Below are 19,636 nucleotides of genomic sequence, written 5' to 3'. Positions count from 1 at the left end.
TATGCGGCGGTCTGCGTCAGTTATCAGTTCACAGTTTGGAAACTGTTAGCAAATTGGTTAGCTGTTTGGACAACTATTCCCGTGCCTTGAAAATGAAAGACTTAAAACTGTTGCTTAAACTCTACTCAAGGAATATATCAATCATTCTCTTTCAAAATCAAGAATAAAAATTGGCAGTCACCATACACATTTTGGTACTAAAGCAACAAATTACCCATTCAGATTCACCGATATTTGAAATTCAAAATGGCCGCTATCCCTTTGTTAACTCTACGGAGAAAAATAAAATTTTCAATTTTCAAAAAACTAAGATACTGAAAAGTTTTCTTACACCAAGAGCTTCAAAATAAACCCACGAGTGGTAGATCAGGAAAAAATTGTAAAAGTGTGAGTCCAAATACTGTATCTGTCCCCTGAGGCGCATTCTACCTTAACTAGGTAACTTTCCAAGCACTTTCTATGGAAGTGCACATTCTTGAACATGTAAAAGAAGATTGCAGTGTCGTCTGCAACTGAGACTGGGGATAGCAAAGGAATTTCCTGATTTTTCAATGAGAAAATAACTCTCATAACAGAATGTACATATATATGCAGTATGACCACATAAAAGATATACACATTCAACAAAGTGTAATCTTTCATCAACCCTATGTATCACTCAAAGTGTAACAGCCTGCAGGCTTTTTTGTCGCAGTGCATCAGTAGGATGATAGTAGGTGTATCTCCAAACCAACAAACCTTCAAGTTCCTGGAACATAGGAGTAAACGCAGGAGTGTTCTCTCTTGGTAAGATGTACGAAAGCTCAGCTCCAACATCGCTGACAAGCTCAGCTGGTGGAACATGGCGTTTGATCAGACTGTCTATTGCTATTCTGTCGCAGGCGGCATTCTTCACTAGATTCATGTGGTAGCCAATACCATATCTGCAAAGGCAAAAAAAATAATAAGTTTATCACTACAGCTTTCCCTACGGCAAAAATTTTTGTTACAATCATAAGAAGCTTATAAATAGCAGCTGGGTTCTCCAGAAATTTTACCAGTTTCCCTTCAGTTAATGGATACAGTCACTTTACTGACAGAAGATACATATATTTTTAGAGTTACAATTAATTTACTTTTGTTAAAACATAAAAACACTATTCTTAAAGAGTAAATTTACTACCTTGTATATTAACTTGCATAAATCAGTTAATACACAACTTCAATGCCCCCTCATTAAAGGTATACTGTCACCTGTTCTAATTTGCCACAGTTACTATGGAAAGAGAAAATCTAACCAATCACAGATTTTAAGCAGGTGGCCGCTTTTTAAATACAGCGCCCTCACATGGGCATTTTGAATGCTGTGGAACACCCCTTTGACCATATATGGGCACATTTAGATTACAGGTGACTGTATACCTTTAACATAAACAAGACCCAAACAACACTAACCTATTCTTGAGGAAGAGAGAGGAACCACTGCACATAAGTTGTCCATTTGCCATGATGGCAATTCGGTCTCCAAGCAAGTCAGCTTCATCCCTGGGTGAAACATAATAAAATGAAACATTTTCAGGAAATTCACGAATGGCTTTAATGTTATGGTGATCATGTACAACTTATTCAACATAAGGAGGGATAAAATGTAACATTAAAATTACATAATATAAAAATTTGCAGGATGTGGGACATTTCATCACAGTTTCCTTTCCATCTTTAGTTGGAACTGATCAGCAAAGTGTGCGACTAATAAAATTCTCAAAACTCAAAACTTCCCCTAATCCCAGTCATTCCCACTGGATGCTGTATTAGTGCCCTCTATGGTCAAGCTTTAAAAATACTTTGTCTTTCCCTTCCACATACATCCCCCTGTACTTAAACTGGAAGTTGACTTACATGAAATGTGTGGTGAGCACCATGGTCTTGCCAGCTTTGTATTTCAACAGCAAGTCCCAGGTGGCTCTCCTAGCGTACGGATCCATTCCAGACGTGGGTTCATCAAGAATCACAATCTTGGAGCCACCAACCAGTGCAATTGCACAGCTAATAAAAAAAGCGAAAAATTTCAACAAAAATAACTGTACACTGCTCAATTACTAGGCAGAATGTTTGAAAACAAGAAGTGAGTTAATATTCTTCTGTATTTGGCACAAAAAGCGGTGTTGGAACTTTGAATATCCCAGGTTTTGATATGTCAAGGTTTCGATACGTCAGGGGCTGTTAATGAACCGATTTGAGAAATTGTAACAATAGGTATCATACCTTTATACATTTATTTGTAACATCACATTATTTTGATCAAAATCAAAATTTGGAGGGGAAAATAGTTAGCTGTTGATTACTGCATGCCCTCCAGCCACATTTGAAAAATTCCCCTCCCATTATTTAGTCTTCTCCTCTCTCCCCTCCCCACAACAAATCTCTCCAGTTCCCCATTGCCTAGACTGAAAGATTCGTTGCTCAAGGGCACTCTACGCTCCCCCCTCTTACGACTAGATGTGGTCTACCACATGCTACGGAGAGGGGGGAGTCAGTCTATCTACTGCCCTCTGCACACTATTAAGTCAAAAACTGCTGTCTCTTTGCCACATGCTTTCCCTTTTCCCATTGACAAAACAAAAAATAAAACTGCTGAATCCCTTTCAACTATATTGGTTTGACCCAAAGCGATTGTTACTAATACTGAGAGTGGAACCTGTTTACAGGGAATAGCGGTGAACAGGTTGAACTACCAACTGACTGGGAGAATGACACTCCCCTACCAGCTGATTAGGAAAAATTGCCTGCCTGCCTTTCACACGCCCACTAGTACTTGTAAAGAATTGCCCTACCCCCTGCCATAAAATCACCTGCACACAGTTCTTAGCATGACCAGCCTTGATGGCTGCTCTGATGGATAATTTCAAAAATACATTTAAAGCACTACAGAAGCTGACATCTAGGGTTTTACAGGGTACTATATTACTGTAATTTTACCTCAGTTTTCTCTTCATACCACCAGATAATTTGGCAGCCTGCCAGTCAGTCTTGTCTACTAGTTGTAGATCAGCAATCATGTCAGTCACCTCTTGCTTGGCTGCCGAGCCACGTTTTCCCTGTAAGATTGAAAAAATTTATCCTGTTTTTCTCTATGTTCAGGGAGGTTTACCGACTGTTCATATCTCCTCAATCTTAAAAAAAATATTCTGCACCAATTTGCCATCTCCCGAGACATCACTGGTCCTTACTATTAAGGCAAACATGAAGTTTTGTTCGACTTTGAAGAAAATCGATCACCATAATTTTTAAACCAGCGCACAAATTAAGAAGGTAACTCCTTGTAAGTTTACGTCGATGATCCAAGTGTAATGTTCTAGCTGCTTCAACAACATAATGTTTGCAGAGTATTCAGAGTTGGATGTTGACTCTGTGTGGTGTAACGAACATATTTGTACAATGAAGTTTGAATGCTGGTGACATGTGGATACTATGTTGTTCCTAACAATAATATTTCGTAGCCCACACTCATTATTTTATCTAAGATTAAAGAAAGGGAGAGAACGCTTTTGTTGTTGCTGCTCTCAATCTGAGGCCAACACATGCTGTTTAAGTTAATAGAAGTACATATCAGAAAATGAAGTTGTCAGAATATTCCTGGATATTACTGTCTGTTATTGTTTTCATTCATACTTCATTATAATCATTGGACATTTCTATTTTGTTTTTTCTGAATAGGAGCTTGTCATTAACATTCAGTCATCATCGCCATCATTACCATTATCATCATCATCATTATCATCATCATAATCATTGTCATCATCATCATCATCATCATCATCATCATCACCACCACCATCGTCACCATTATGATCATCATCATCATCATCATCATCATCATCATCATCATTGTCATCATCATCATCTAATCATCATCATCATCATCATCATCATCATCATTATCATCATTGTCATCATAATCATTGTCATCATCATCATCATCATCATCATCATCATCATCATCACTGGCCCCCAAGTTGTATCGGAAACAACCCCACAGAACCTTAACTGTTCACTTAGGAGTATTGTTGTACCAGAGGCACAATATTTTATAATGGATTCCTACCTTCAGAGTGATGAAGAAATCCAGATGTTCTTTAACCGTGAGTCTGTCAAAGAGAACATTGTGTTGTGGGCACAGACCCAGGCTCTGTCTCACACTGTCCATTTCTGTGTTTATGGAATAGCCGTTCACAGTCGCAGTTCCCTTTGTTGGAGGGAACAACCCGGTAAGAATAGACATGGTGGTGGTCTTGCCAGCTCCGTTGTGTCCCAACAGTGATGTGATCTGTCCCTCATACATGTTTAAACTCAGGTCGTCAACAGCAACCTTGTTTCCGACTGAACTCTGCAAAGGCAGATTTCAAACCAAAGTTGTTTATTTCATGGAAATGCATGCAATGAAATATGCACGTTTGGTCAGCAACTTACATTATTACTATTGTCACATTGAAGGTTCCAAAGAGTTGCCAAATTTCAAACTCAATCAATTAAATGGTGCAACTGAAAAATGGGCTCTCTTTGTACAATACATTCTTTCTATCAAGGTTGGCAATGACAAATATATAATATGTAAGCAATCCATTAGTGATATCTTTTGATGCATACTAGTATTTCATTATATTTGTTCTGTTTGTAAAATAAATTATTGTTCTACTCACAAAAATCATATCAAAATGCCAAGTCTTAAACTTGTCAATAAAGCCTGTATGCATATTTAAAGGTATACTGTCACCTGTTCCAATTTTGCCACATTATCATGGAAAGAGAAAATCTAACTAATCACAGATTTTAAGCGGGTGGCCGCTTTTTAAAAACAGCGCCCTCACATGGGCATTTTGAATACCAACGAACGCCCCTTTGACCACATATGGGCATATTTAGATTACAGGTGACTGTATACCTTTAATGTAATTGTTCAAAACTGAATTTCCATCTGGACCAGAATTCATTTGTCAAAAAGGACATTTCACTCTAAAGTTTTCCACGCTTATGGTACAAAACATGTTGTGTTTGCGAGGCAAATACTCTGTACTTCAACACAGTCCTGGGTGAAGAATGAAACAAGTATTTGTTTCGCGGAACAAAAGCAGTTCTCAGTATTATCACTTCAAAAGTTTCAGCTACTGTACGTCCCTCTGAAGAAAACTAAGAACACAACCCTACCTTGTAAACTTTAGTCAATTTTTTGATGCTGACACCAGCGGACAGATTTGATGGTTCTGCTTCATGATTGTGGTCTGCCTCTCTCTTGTTGTCCAGACCAATCTTGGAGATAATGAAAACAATAGAGCTAATTGCTAAAGATGTTCAAGTTCCGTCATTAATATGCAAAAATAAATAATTGTTGAAAAATCATGCTCAGAGAAATTCTAAAATTTGTGTTATTTGTAGTCATTGATGATATGATTGTAGCTATAAAAATTACATCTACAGGCAGTCGACCACAGACCTGGTAAATTAACATTTGTGAGAGAAGACATTGTCCAATTTCCATCTGCAGGAGCCTATAAAGTTACAAAACTTAGGCTGTGATCAGTACCATCAAAGCTTAATGAAAGACAATAGGTTTCTGTGAATACACACTTCAATGTTACAATATTTTGAGATCAGGGGATCCATGAATTTAAGGAGACGGTGATGGCTTACATCATTCATATTGACTGCATTGTTGTTTCGTTTGCCACACCAGTACGATGCCTGGAATGGGAAATAGAATGGTCTCGGCACACCATAGCTGCCAGGAAACACTGCTTCCACATACCTACATGCAAGTCATAATTAACATATGCAAATCATAATTAACATATGCAAAGCATAATTGACATATGCAAAGCATAATTAACGTATGCAAAGCATAATTGACATATGCAAAGCATAATTGACGTCTGCAAGTAAGAACCCACATACTCAGCATTATGCAAATCACAATCACAACTGAAAAGTCACAAATTCTAAATTCATATAAATAATATCAAATGAAAATCAAAGTTAATGTTTTTTAAATGAAAGTTAGTGTATGAAAACCACTCATGAACATGTGCATCATGCGCGAAATCATAATGCACTAATCAGGATAAATCTGTGCAATTCAGGCCTATATGATATGTATGCAGTTTTTAAAATGAAAATGGAAAAATTTTGAAATCATTGATCTGTTGTATGCAAACTGCACCCCTTTTAAACAGTTCCTATATCATAGCCATTTATACTGCAGGTTTCAAAAACCACTTGCATTGTTTGTAGGGCAAACTGAGCAGAACATTCTAAATTGATATTTTGCTTTCTGACAATTTGAATATTCCTAAATGGTCCATCGGTACACTCACCAAGCTACGAGACCATATAACACGGTATCTACCAACAGCATCACTATGAGAATAGCCATGGAGAAGTTGTCATCAACGGTCACAGGTCTCGCCAGGTTGGACCACTTGACACCCACCGTCTGAGCTTCCCTCTGGGCAAAGATCTGAGACGCGATACCCATGCATGTGTTGGACAAAAGGCAGGCAGCTGCTTTGGCCGAGCTGTCATTTAGAAAAAAATATCATAATGAAAGGGAATATTAGTATAAAAATTAGTTTACTCAGTTTCTTTAACTTCTCTTGTTTATATGAATTGAACTTAGAGGAATACAAATTAATGATGAACAGCAGGTGTTACAGACCTTTGTCTCAAGTTGAAATTGAACAGACTCTGACTGCTGGATTACATTGGTCCTAAAATGAAATGGATGCCGACATGGAAAATCCTAACCAATTTTTTCTTACAATGTTCAAATCATCCTTGGAAAACAGTGACGATTTTGCGATTGGTTCTTTAAAATAATCTTTAAAATGGCTGCAGTGGATTATGTCTGTTGTATATTAATTTTCCCTACATAGGGGATTACAGATCAGATGGACATTAAAAGAAAATATTGTGTGGTTCCATATCATGCCCTTGGGAAATAGCGTAGATCGGTTGGGAACTTTTTCTCATTTCTTATTGTTAGTTGGGCGTGATCCATCAAAAAAGCAGCAAATTTTGACATATTCATGGGTGATTTTGCAAATTTGCAAAACTGAGTAAGGGTTGGAGAGTTATATTAGGCAGGTCTTTATCCAGCTTAGACCACTTGACACTGAAAGATCCAGTCGCTTACGGGTCCCTGCAGAGGCCAACCAAAACCATGAATGAAGGCGGAGTGTTGAGTATCTGCTCTTGAACAGAATCTTGTTGGAACTAATCATATTGTTGTGGAGTTCATTGACAGCATATTGGGAAAAGAAGACCGAGGCCACAATTGGTTTCCGGATCAGTGAATGATAACATTCCTTTTTTTTTTTTTTTTTTTTTTTTTTTTTTTTTTTTTTTTTTTTTTTTTATCATGTCACCAGGTTTGATAATTATTTATATTAGGCTAAAGCTTCATTTTGCCGGTTTCAAGAAGGCTGCTGTGCGTGTCAGTTGTGGGCAGTGCTTCTTTTCTCAGAGTTCACTGCACCCGCAGTCGTGGTTGAGGTTGGAGTTTGTGGAGACCGACACGTAAACAACTGAATCTTTCAGTCTCGCTGTTACTGGAAATACAAATGGTTTTTGTTTGGTGTACGGGCAATACAGAAAGCATGGAAATACAATTTACAATTATGATCCTTACGTGAGAACTTTTTATTTCTTGGCATGTTGTTGTTTTCAATCCACTGGTTTAATAAAACACTAACATGCAGCATTATCGACTAGATTACACACTCAAATGCTACTGTTACCAATTATTTAGTTCATGTCACCTTTTTTTCATAGCCAAAGTTGAAAATGAGGATGTTACTAGACAGTCAGGCTGGAAAATTTCCAGTTTTTCCTCAGCTGAACACTGCAATTGCAAGCAACACCAAAAAGAAGTGGCCTATCATAATATCACAATAAAAACTGCTGACACCATCAAAGCACAGAATGTAAACAACAATGCACTACCAGGCCATACCTGCTCATTGCATCGTAGGTATTGGGCTGGGCAATGAACGAGTACGGCATGTAGTTGAGGTACCAGAGGACCATGCCAACGATCAGGGCCACTTTGCTCTTGGAGAAGAAAACACTGACCGCAAAGTTCCACGCGATGGTTGCCAAAATCCAACACAGGTAAACTACAAATATCACAGAACCATCACTGTACTGAAAAACCTGGCCAGCCTGAGGTAAAAAAAATGAGAAAATATTATAATTACATGCTGTCAACATCATCATTATTACACACAGTTACTGTAATGTTTCCATTGCTTAATTAATTGGTTTTACCACAATCAGTTTGGTCAGATAAGAAGCAATTTCAGTAGACATAACTGTTTCCTATTCAAGTGGAAAGTTTAATAACGGCTTTATGTTGTTGTTGCAACATCTCTTGTTGACTGACAAGTTTCATTAGGGACTTAATAGGGCAATGCAATTAGTTTTCACATTCGATGATATTTGCATTTTCCTTTTTTCATGAGCAAAACAAATACAGTCTCTTATTCTTCCCCTTAAAGTGGAAGGTTATATCAATGGGTAAACAAAGGGTTAAACACCATGTAAATCCTCAAAGTCAACGTGGACTGTGATGAGAGAACCCCGAATTGAAGACTATCTCTTTCAAATATGTTGATTTAGAAGTAAAAAGTAGCCTTACAAGCACGATGCATAATAATGCCATGTTATTGTTGGCAAATTAATAATCCTGGCTCAAAATTCACTTGATAACAATAATATCTTGTCGCTTCACACATACAGGTTCTAGTCCTGACAGTGGTGTTCTACACAGCTTGGGAAAACAGAGAGGTGGCTAATTTAAATAACAGTGCACCATTTGCATATTCTTTTATGGTGGAAATGTGTTTTTTTTGTATGGTTATTAACATACGAATACAATGTAGACTGCACCTGAAACAGAGGGGTTGCCAACCTCTCTCAATCTTTGTGTGGAGAAGCCTGGTGGGCAGGTTAGATACTAGATACTCAACATGATTTTAGGAAAACTTGACAAGAAATCATATTTTACCGACAGAATAAAAAATATTGAAAAATATGTCAATAATTTTAGTAAATGGAGTTCCCTAAAGGCATTATGTAGATGTTGATATTGGTAAGTGTGTTTTGAAGTCTATAATACGGTGTACCTGTACATATGTACGTGTGTGAGAGTGATGTCAATACGTGTTACTGTGTACCAGGAACATACATAGAGCTGTGCTATGTTACTGTGTACCAGGAACATACATAGAGCTGTGCTATGTTACTGTGTACCAGGAACATACATAGAGCTGTGCTATGTTACTGTGTACCAGGAACATACATAGAGCTGTGCTATGTATGCATGCCTTGGTATAATCAGTATGTACATTGTATTCATTTGCATGCTGGTAATTGCAATCAGTGGTGTTGAGGATTTTTTCGCTATTTTTGTTTTGTAAGCCGTTTGCAAATTCTTGTTCTCCTCCCCCACAGTATGTTGAAACACTTACAGTATGTTGTCTTTAAACTGTTAACAAAGCATCCAAATGAATGTAAAATATACCGTTATAATGTACATTTGAATTCTAGTCCAGACTAAAATTCACTGGTCAATAATAACAATTCAGTACATACACATGTATCAGGCTGAGTTGACAGCTGAATACTGTGTATCTCAATATGCTCGGGGGAGTAGGACAAGAAAGTGGGAAAACAGAGGGGTGGCTAATTTCAATAACAGTGCACAATTTACATCTTCTTTTATGGTGATAATGTGTTCTGGATATTAACAAAACATAAATGGAGGGGGAGCATTAAAAGTAACAGCTACTGGTCCTTTAACTTCAATGATAAATTTACAAGATTTCAGATCGGATTCTTACTTTCAAAACGACCACGACAAAGATTCCGGTGATGAGGAGAAAGATCAAACACTTGAGAAACCAGGCCAGCCAATGGATCCAGTTGGCTAGCCCCATCATCTTCATACTCTCCTTCATTCTTGTCTCCTTCTCGAAGACAAGTTCCTGCAGAAACAGAATTCGAAATCACATATTGCAGCTGTAGCTACCAGTGTTGTGCACACACACAGACACAGAAACACACACACAAAAGGCACACACACACATACAAACACACACACACCAAATCTACATTTACTTCAGCTCATGATATATGTATGTCTCTCTGAAATGACATCAAGGTAAAATACCCCTCAGGGCCAGTTTTTTGGAGACTCACATTTCTTCATTACTTTTCTTGTTTGCTTTTGTATGGTTTCATTTTGAAGCCGGTAGAGCAAAATTAATGATGTTTACAGTCTTACTTTTGTGGAAATTCGAAAAAGGGATTTTGCCTTTTTGATTGACATGTTGCACGGTGGCCAATGATTTTTATTTTTGATCAAGAAGGAGAATGGTTTAAAGTTTCCCTAAGTAAAGTTAAAGTTGGCTGGAAAGGCTATTTTTGCACCAATTCTTGTTTCAGAGTTAATGACAAGTTTCAAGTGTTAGAATCAAGATATTTAGTTCAAGTTTTCAGGATAACTCCCTTAGTTAATATTTTCTCCAAAGAATATAAAAATTGTATATTTGCAGCAATAATTTTGAAATATGACACCAGTAAATATTAAAATTTAATTTTTCATATTTTTTTTACATATTTGAATTTAATAATAATTGGATTGTATTAATATTACTGAATTAGTTATAAATATGTTGACACTATTTATTGTAAGATTTGTACGGCAGGATTTGTAAATAAAATTTGTTTTTATGATTTTACATGGGTTTATATATCAAAAAATTATTAAAAATTCTTTCAAATTTCAAAATGTAATTTTTCAAAAAGTACTTCAAATACAGGAAAATTGTGCCGTACAAATCTTATCTGTAACCTTGTTAATAGGCTGTAACAATTCCATGTCCATATCTCATTTCAAAGTTGGATTAAATTGGTATACAATTATGTAGGAAAACTGTTATTCTGTCAAAAATGTTGAAAACAAGCCATATTTGCACCCCTCTTTGAAGTCATAGAGCAGTTTTTTTGGTTTATCTCACTTTTGACACCTCTTTGACACTTAAAGAATCTAAAAATGCATTTACAATAGCAGTCACTCACTCTGATGCCAGCACCGCCTTGTCAAACTTTCCTGAAAAACAGCAAATAATGACTTTCCCTTTTCAAACATTTTATTAAAAGCTAGGGGACCTCTACCATAGTTAATACACTAAGGACTCCCCAACTTCTTCTTATTTGGTCAGTTTTTCAGAAGTTTTAACAGGCTATAACTCTGCAATGCCTTTGTGCCCAAATGTCTGGGTTTTTTTATTCCACAGAGAATGTTGACTACTTTTATATTTTAATAGTTTTGTTGAAATTTATAACTGACGCTCTAGCCTTTCCAACCACCTTAAAACTTTCCATTTTGAAGCCAATGTTACCGAAATTACCGGTACGTTCTTTTTTTTACAGTAGAAGTTCCTACTTAAATGATACTCCAATGCAACAGCACAGGTTACCTTATGCAAGTTTTACTATTTTTTTCAACTATTCTTTCAATAAGAAGGGCTGAAGTTAGAGAAAAGAGCATCCTAAAAGTACAGCTCCTGCAGTCAAATGAGATTATATACATATATATATATATATATATATATATATATATATATATATATATATATATATATATATATATATATATATATATATATATATAATTTTATCTCATATAAGGTTATGTAAAGTTTTGCTTGATCATAGATGAAACACAAAACAGACCCTCTATTTATTGCCCATTACTACAAAACCACTTTGTATGTTATTTTGCTGAAGGTCGTGCACGTCTCTAAATTGAAAGTCTTTAACTTTTCCTCAGAGTTTCCCCAGGGAAACTTTTCAACCATTTTCTTTCAAAATCAAGAATGAAAGTCAGGGGTCACCGTGCAAAACATTGGTACTATGGAAACAAATGATCCTAAATTTATCAACATTTGAAATTCACAATGGCTGTCTTTCTTATTGAACTACCTGTATATGGGAAATAACAAAATTTTCTATTTTCTCAAAAATAAGCCTGTAAAAGCTTTTAGTAACTCCATGAGCTTCAAAATTGGCCCTTACAAGTGGTAGACCCAATAAGCACTTGTACAGATTGGAGAGTCGGAGTATGTGTCATTGAGGCACACATTCTACCTTAAAATCAATGGACAATTATATTACCGTGCCCTGTCCATCGCATTTTAATTGGTCGAGCTGACGGCTGACTCGCAGCGTGTTTGCAAGGTTATATCTGATTGGTCGATTGTCACTATTCACAGCCACTTAGGGAGTCTATTTGTATTGTTTTCATTATATTGGTAAGATTCAGCCACCCAATTGGATAACAGCTTCGAAATCGCTGCGAGTCGGCCCCCAGGTGAACCACGTGACTGACCACAAATACACAGTAATGATTTGTTTACATGCCGGTAAATATGAATTATAAGATTAACAAATCATATCGTCACTTTACAGCTTAACCCTTTCACCCCCAGTTCCCTGTATACAGGTCCCACTTTACCAAAGAAATCAATGGATTTGGGACAAACCATGGTGGTGAAAGGGTTAAACGTAAAATGTGATTTCTACAAAGATCAGAAACAATCACAAATTAAAATGGAGCCAAGTTTAGATACTTTTTTCCAAAAAATTTCTTGATTTACAAAATTTTTACAGCGCACGTGACAGTGCGTTGCGTATTTCTCAGTTCTTGGACCCCCTGTCTTTCACATATGAAATCTTTGTAAATTTTGACTGTTTTCTTGGGTATGTTGATAATGTAATGGAAACAACAGACTCCGCCCCGATCGACCATTAACATTTATATATGGTTGCGGGCCAGAGGAAAGCCAAAATTAACGGGTGAGGCTTGCCAAGCCCATTAACTTTGGCTTATTCTCTCGCCCTTGCCCATAAATATTGCGTCGCCCATTATTTCTACATTGTGCACTTTGTTTTGTTTTGATATGAGTGCATGGTTTCTCACCTTGACAATGACTCCAGCAGTGTAGATGAAAGCAAGACACAGCAGCAATGGTAAGACTCCAGATATGATTCCAATAAAACCATCGTTGGTGTATTTAGGGTACGGATATTGCTGAGTGGAAAAAATCAACAGACTTTTTCAATAATGGGCACTTTAGGTATATCACCATAAAATTTCTTTGAATGCAACACTTCAATTCCAACATGGATTACTGTGAAGCAATGCTTCTTTATCACCTTCATCATGTCATCATTTTTTTCAGTACTTTTTCCCAAATTTATCAGTTTCTGCTTTCCATTTGAATTGTGAGAGTGACCAAAGCAGTGTACTTGGGGTGTCCATGCACACATGAGGTTCATCATTTTGATCACGCTGGTGTCATGCAGGTATATGTACAGCTGTCTCACAACCTTGTCTGTCATGAAAGTGATTGTTTCTGGCACTTTTGTGAAAAATAACATGTGTAATGTACACAAACTTTGTCATATGGTAAGCAGGCTAAGCAAGATTGATGCTTTGCGTAAGCTAATCCTCAAACAAAACAAAATAATTTGAAAATCAACAAGTAAAGTACTTTTTACCATCATGTAACTTCAACATTATCTGCTTACAAATGTTTTGAATCAGAAAACACAAGTCAAAAATCAAAATTAATAATTAGTCCAGATGAAAGTCCTGTTCAACAATTTCCTTAGCAGACAAATCATTCCTTGAATGGAGATGAAAACTTACATTTTGACTTTTCAAATTGTTGAACTGGACAACATTCATCATTTACATTGAATGTTAATTTCAATTTATGACTGTCTCCTGTTCAAAAGTGGATCACAGACTAGCATTCCTGGTTGGTCATTGCATAACCACTGATTGAAAGCTTTGTTGGATATCAGGATGGCCATGCACCCCCTTACGAAAGTTTTTTTTTGTGGCACATGTCCCACTGTCTTGCGGCTTATAAGCTACACACAAAAAAGGCTGCCAGAACTTTTTTTTTCATTATGTGCCGATATGTGCCACTAGAGGCACTTAACAGGCACACAAAGACAATCAGTCAAATCTTTTGTGGCAGATATGCTAAAATATTTGAATAAACACAGTTTGAGCAAGATATTGCTCACTATAAGCCACAACATTGAGTTGACACTCCACTTGGTCACGCATTCTTAGATGAGATATCCATTGACAGTGACACTACAGCTGGCACAGCAGGAAACCTTTGATTTTCAACAAACTGTGTGAAAAACTACCATTTGACTTTGATCGGTGCAATTAATCAATCACTGACTTTTGTACGTTTTGCAAATGATCGGTACTCACTGACAGCGTAACTGTTTCTACAGAAAAAAAGGCTTTGCAAAATATGAACTCTGGCGAACCATACATCGACGTATGATGAACTTATTTCATGTGCATATCTCCCTCGAAAAGACTATATAGTCTTTCAAAGAACTGCAACTCAAAAATAACGTATATCTTGTTCTTTTGTGTTTTCTTACCCCCTTTTCACACGCGGGTTTTAAATGAACTGCAAGTACGGAGTAGGTCTTGAAAGCGTACGTACGGCATGGAGGTACATACGGTATAGAGATTTCCCATCCCAGCGTATAATAATGTACGCATAGTTTCAACATTGATCACGCTGGGCTTCAAAATACGGACGTGAGCGATGAAAGTCATCGTCGGGCAAAGTTTGTAAGTCACGAGACTGCTATGTCGGAGCCGTTTTTGTAGAATTTTGTGTTGATCTAGAAAGGTTATTCCCATGTATTTGTGTCGTTTTGGTTTTCAAACGCAAGCTCGCATGCAGCTGAGCTCGATCAAGCTGCTCGCTGAAGCAGGGAGACAGTGCGTGGGTCAGAACAGACTTTGAACCCGGAACTCTAGAATCACGCCTGATGATGTCATAGATCATGTGAAGACTTCTTTATGATTGGTCAGATTGTTGTAGATCATGTGAAGATTTCTTTATGATTGGTCAGATTGCCAAAAGGTCATGAGTCAAATCCTGAGCGGCAAATTAAATCTGATATGCACTGGTAGGCCGTTAGCACGTATGAGCGAGGAGTATATCGTCGTCATTTTTTCGCTCTGATTTTTGTACAGTTTAGCATAAAATTACCATTGGACATTATCATTCAGGGTACGTAAAGGTTAGCTATGAATTTAAAACCAACAAACAGCGTTTGGGATGCGTTGATGGCCCTTGGATGACCGATTCTGAGACCGCGATATCGTCCCGAAGAACAACGGTCACGGACGGACACACCCGTAGTTTGATTAAAAATTCGGTAAGTAATTTTCAATACCACGAGTTGTCTCTATAATTTTCGCAGTTTTCACTGTCTTTGGTCGTGCTATATTGATGTTGTTCTTGGTGAACCCTGATCAAGTATGCCAAAGGAACGTACGGTATTGGCAAAAATAATATAGTTAATCATGGAGGTTGGTACAATGGTTTAATACAGTGACGTGTTACTCCACACTGTCTGTCTCTGTGCGTTAATTACAAGTAGGAGAGTTTAGTAACGGATAGAGCCGGGCTATTATCTGTTATTTTTATTCATTGATTCAAAATTTTGATTGGATTGATGATTTACGACACATACTCATATCTTTTATTATTTAAACTGAGACCTAATTTTGGTAGGGCCGTTCACAGTTTACGTCACTGTTCTCTCATTAATATGCAAAAGTATATATTCGTCCGCATTTTTGGATTACGCTTTTGAAAATTACGCATGCAAGAACGACGAAAATACAACTCAGTGGGCTAACTGCTAGTGTAACAATGAATACCAATAGGCATATTCACGACTCAAAACAGCAATGTATGCAACATTGATAAAATTTGTCCGCATTACAAGCTGCGTGTCCGATATCGCGCACGTACAGCTATATTTAGTAACAAACGTGTCACCGTGCACTGCGCTATTATAAAGGGATACTTTTTGTTTTAAAACATTTTATGAGACAGTTTTCCATTTACATTTCTTCTGTTTGAGATGTGCTGAAACCCAATCACCGCTGGTCAATAGTTGTAGTTTGGAGTGGTGTGTCACAAGTAAATAGTGAAAATGAGGCTGAAAAGCAATGATTTGGTAATCACAATAAACATAATGTATAGATATGTCATGAGTTTGTATCATCAGGTAAATTATTTTATATTAATTATTATAATTTCTTTCAAGCACATGAATGCTCTTTTCCATGAATTTTTGTATTAATATATAATAAGGGTAGTCGACAAAATACAAGTAATTTCAATTTGCACATGTAATAATATCCTTGTCTGTTATTTATCATTTTTATTCTCAGTGTATGGGCAAAGGCCATGAAGCTGAACAGACCAATGGATCAACAGGAACATTCAATGTGAAGTTTCAGAACAAGATCAGAAACATTAGGATGGCATCGAAAACAACTTTGGATAATGTGAAAAATCAAATGCAGACTTTTAGACGTGTTCTGTTATGTTTTTCACATGAACCTCATTAGATTATTGAATTTTGATTTTATTTTAATTTCTTAGTGGTCCAGCCTAGTGTACCAACATCATTGGTTTACATATCAAAATAAACAATGGGGTATTATCGTGAAGATATGTGGTAAGTGTTTTTTTTGTTTCCATCTGTGAGTAGGCGGTTTAAAAGGCAGTAGCTGTAACTTCATCTTTATGCAGTATTTTTATACTGTTATGTGTCTTGATTTTTGCCTATTTTGCCAAGTGAGTGAAGTGAAAAGTTACCTCAACACACAAAAGTTAAAAGAACAACATCATAAGTTACAGCTACTGTCCCTTAAAACAAATGAAGATGTGAAGTGTATGGTAATCTCCTGGCCAGTATAAAACAGGTAGGCACAAATGCAGGTACATTTTTGTATGGTTGGGGAGGGGGGGGGGGGGGGGTAGCAAAGGAATCATGCATAGCAGCATTTTAGCATGAAACCTTTTACCCCACCATTTTTTGTGGCATATTGTCTGCAATCACAGCGGCCTCTATGCCGCTAAAAGCCCCGCCCCATTTTTTTGCGGCATATCGTCTGCAATCACAGCGGCCTGTATACCGCAAAACTGTGCCAGAACAGATCTTTACATGATAAAATATGAATAACCTGCTTATAAGCCACAAACAGTTGCAGCTTGGTATCCACAACTATTGTGGGTTAGCATGCACAACTATGTGCCAGAAGCCATATTTTTTCGTAAGGGGGCCCCTGGACAGTTCACCACACACCAGGTGCATGGGGCTGGGGCGACATTAGCCAACAGATTTTACAGCAGCCAGAAGCAAACAAGCAAAATTATGAAATTTCCCTTCCATGCTACAACTCTGTTCAATTAGCAAAACAAGTCAATCCTGAATGCAAGGTTTTAATTGGGTCACAAATCAATGAGCCAGGATTATGCAAGATGCTACCATTACCTTCACAACTAGGGTTAAAATATAACCTGGACTGGATATACAGTGCCTATCTGGGGCATTACCCAGGTGTCTTTGCTGTCCCTGCTTTAAATCTTACTGTCTTGGTGGGAAAACGACCAGGGGGTGACTGTCCTATATAACTATCAATGTTATGCATTAACGTCGTAACTCTCTTTACCTGCAATTTCATGTCAATGTCTGATAGTGTGGTGGCCGGCGTCCCGTGGTCCTCAGCTAGCATTCTGACCAGAGTGAAGTCCACTGCTTTCTGGATCAGAAGAAACCTGTCTGTGTAGGCACTGCAATTTGAAAAGAAGAAATACGGTACATTGGAACATGCAAAATGAAAAAATTTAACAAGAAGAAAATGGAAAATGTTTTGGAAATGATATACATTTTTGAAAAGAGCCAAAGCAAACTAATGACAAATCTGCAACATGAAAAAGTTTTAAAAATTCCTGATTATGAGAAAAATTTCAGATCAGTATAAATTACCTTGTTCACTAATTTTAAAAAAAAATGTATGCTGCAGCCAATAGACAGGTAACTTTAGAAATGAATCTAAATCATAACTGTCAGAATTTACGGCATCATGGTCAATTGGTTCCTGCTCCAAATATCCAAAACAAGGGCAAAAATTTATCATGCCAAATTGATTGTTGATGTTGTGTACGTACTGTTTGTGCATCTTTGAATATAAAATGTCACATACCTTCCTCTGCGAGGTCCAGGCGTTTGAAAGAATGGATATTGTCTCTGTGTGTAGAAGGTATCTTCGTTCTCTGCGCCGTACTTGTGCGATATGCGTATACTGTAGCTGACGTCAATTGGCAGGCTGGTAGCAGTCTCCGAGATATCAAACACGACGGCTGAAATTGAGAATGGTTCAGTCACACAGGTCAAGTACAACAATGGCAGAGATATCATTGATAACTGAAAATAAGAAAAACCTCTTCAACCAAATTAGCCTTATCTGCCAAGGCTGCTCCAATTCAAACTTTTTAATTATCCTGAAAAATTATAGGGCAAAAGGTCACTTCAATTTCCCAATCCCTTGACCTTTACAGTCATGTCTCATTTTTGTGATATTTTTTCAATGTTTGGGATTTGGGATCTGACTTTTCCTCCTATTTTCAAATCATTTTTTAACATGCGTCATCACTAGAGAAATTTCCAAATCCACATGCATCTCACATAATGGATCTTGTATATCTACAACACCACTGTCAGTGTATGTTCATACAAATGTCAGTCTGCCTTGTACTTCTCCGTCTCTGTCTGTCTCCGTCTCACTGTCTCTCTCTCACTGTCAATCTCCAATGTACTTCACAATTTGCATTCTTTCTATGAATGCACAAAAAAGACTTTTTCTTTCACAGGTGGTTGTACAATTCAAAAATGTATGCAAAATTTAATTTCTCACTTTAGTTTTGAATTTCTTGCAAGTGTGAAGAGATAAAGTAATAGAAGACTGAACTTTCAGACACAAGTCTGCACAACACTTTCTCACCCGCATAGTATGTAGTGTCTTCTTCCGAGGCTGTTTTTGCTAAAGCTTCTTCTGTGGCAAAAACAGTTGGGGACAGTCCAACCTGTGTTTCAGTTGCTACATCGTTCATAATGGACTGAGCTAAGTAAAATACAGAAAAAAGATGACAATTTCACAGAGATATTAAACAGTTGCGATATTTTATAATATTTCTATATTTTTCAAATTTAGAATAGGAGCACAATATAGGCTTCTTCTTTGTCCCCTCACAAAGTATGTTAAAATATGCATTTAACGACACTGTGCAATCCCGTTGTTGACAAACAGAATGCAGAATGGAAAGTGAAATTCAGTTGTACACAATGGCATTGGACACCACACATCTATAGAGCTTCGAGTTGACCGGCTGCAGACACAAGGCATTTTGACACGACTTTGGAAGTATTAATACAAAACTACATTTTACATACAATTACAGAACAAAGATCCTACAAAATTAATCGGTAGTGACAGCTCATGGAGCTTTATATTAGGCGCTCTATATCAAGCAGCTACACAAAAAGTCACATTTTCTTCCGTTACAGCATGACTAATCTCAAGATATGGTAAGATTTTACAAATACATCATATAAGTAATGCAAGCTTAGACAATTTCACAGAAACCGGTTTTCTGATAAGAAATGTAAAGTGTGAGTAGCAACCTGCAAT

The 19,636-nt window shown here is 37.1% G+C and overlaps 1 protein-coding gene across 1 annotated transcript in view; it reads right to left on the bottom strand.

Annotated features, from left to right (window-relative positions):
- LOC139147642 (phospholipid-transporting ATPase ABCA3-like) overlaps positions 1–19,636 on the bottom strand; it is a 71,470-nt gene that overhangs the window by 24,964 nt on the left and 26,870 nt on the right. Inside the window, exons 7-20 of the mRNA XM_070718787.1 lie at positions 18,950–19,069; positions 18,152–18,308; positions 17,618–17,738; positions 13,016–13,126; positions 9,873–10,016; positions 7,985–8,193; positions 6,348–6,548; positions 5,668–5,782; positions 5,185–5,286; positions 4,085–4,366; positions 2,959–3,077; positions 1,879–2,025; positions 1,435–1,524; positions 739–923 (exon numbers count right to left, since the gene is read on the bottom strand). Of these exons, the coding sequence (XP_070574888.1) occupies positions 739–923; positions 1,435–1,524; positions 1,879–2,025; positions 2,959–3,077; positions 4,085–4,366; positions 5,185–5,286; positions 5,668–5,782; positions 6,348–6,548; positions 7,985–8,193; positions 9,873–10,016; positions 13,016–13,126; positions 17,618–17,738; positions 18,152–18,308; positions 18,950–19,069 (2,103 nt within the window). The remainder of the gene's footprint in view (positions 1–738; positions 924–1,434; positions 1,525–1,878; positions 2,026–2,958; positions 3,078–4,084; positions 4,367–5,184; positions 5,287–5,667; positions 5,783–6,347; positions 6,549–7,984; positions 8,194–9,872; positions 10,017–13,015; positions 13,127–17,617; positions 17,739–18,151; positions 18,309–18,949; positions 19,070–19,636) is intronic.

This window comes from Ptychodera flava, chromosome 13 (assembly GCF_041260155.1).
Source record: "Ptychodera flava strain L36383 chromosome 13, AS_Pfla_20210202, whole genome shotgun sequence".
Lineage (NCBI taxonomy): Eukaryota > Metazoa > Hemichordata > Enteropneusta > Ptychoderidae > Ptychodera > Ptychodera flava.
The sequence above is the reverse complement of the archived record's forward strand: the minus strand, read 5'-3'. Positions and strand labels throughout refer to the sequence as shown.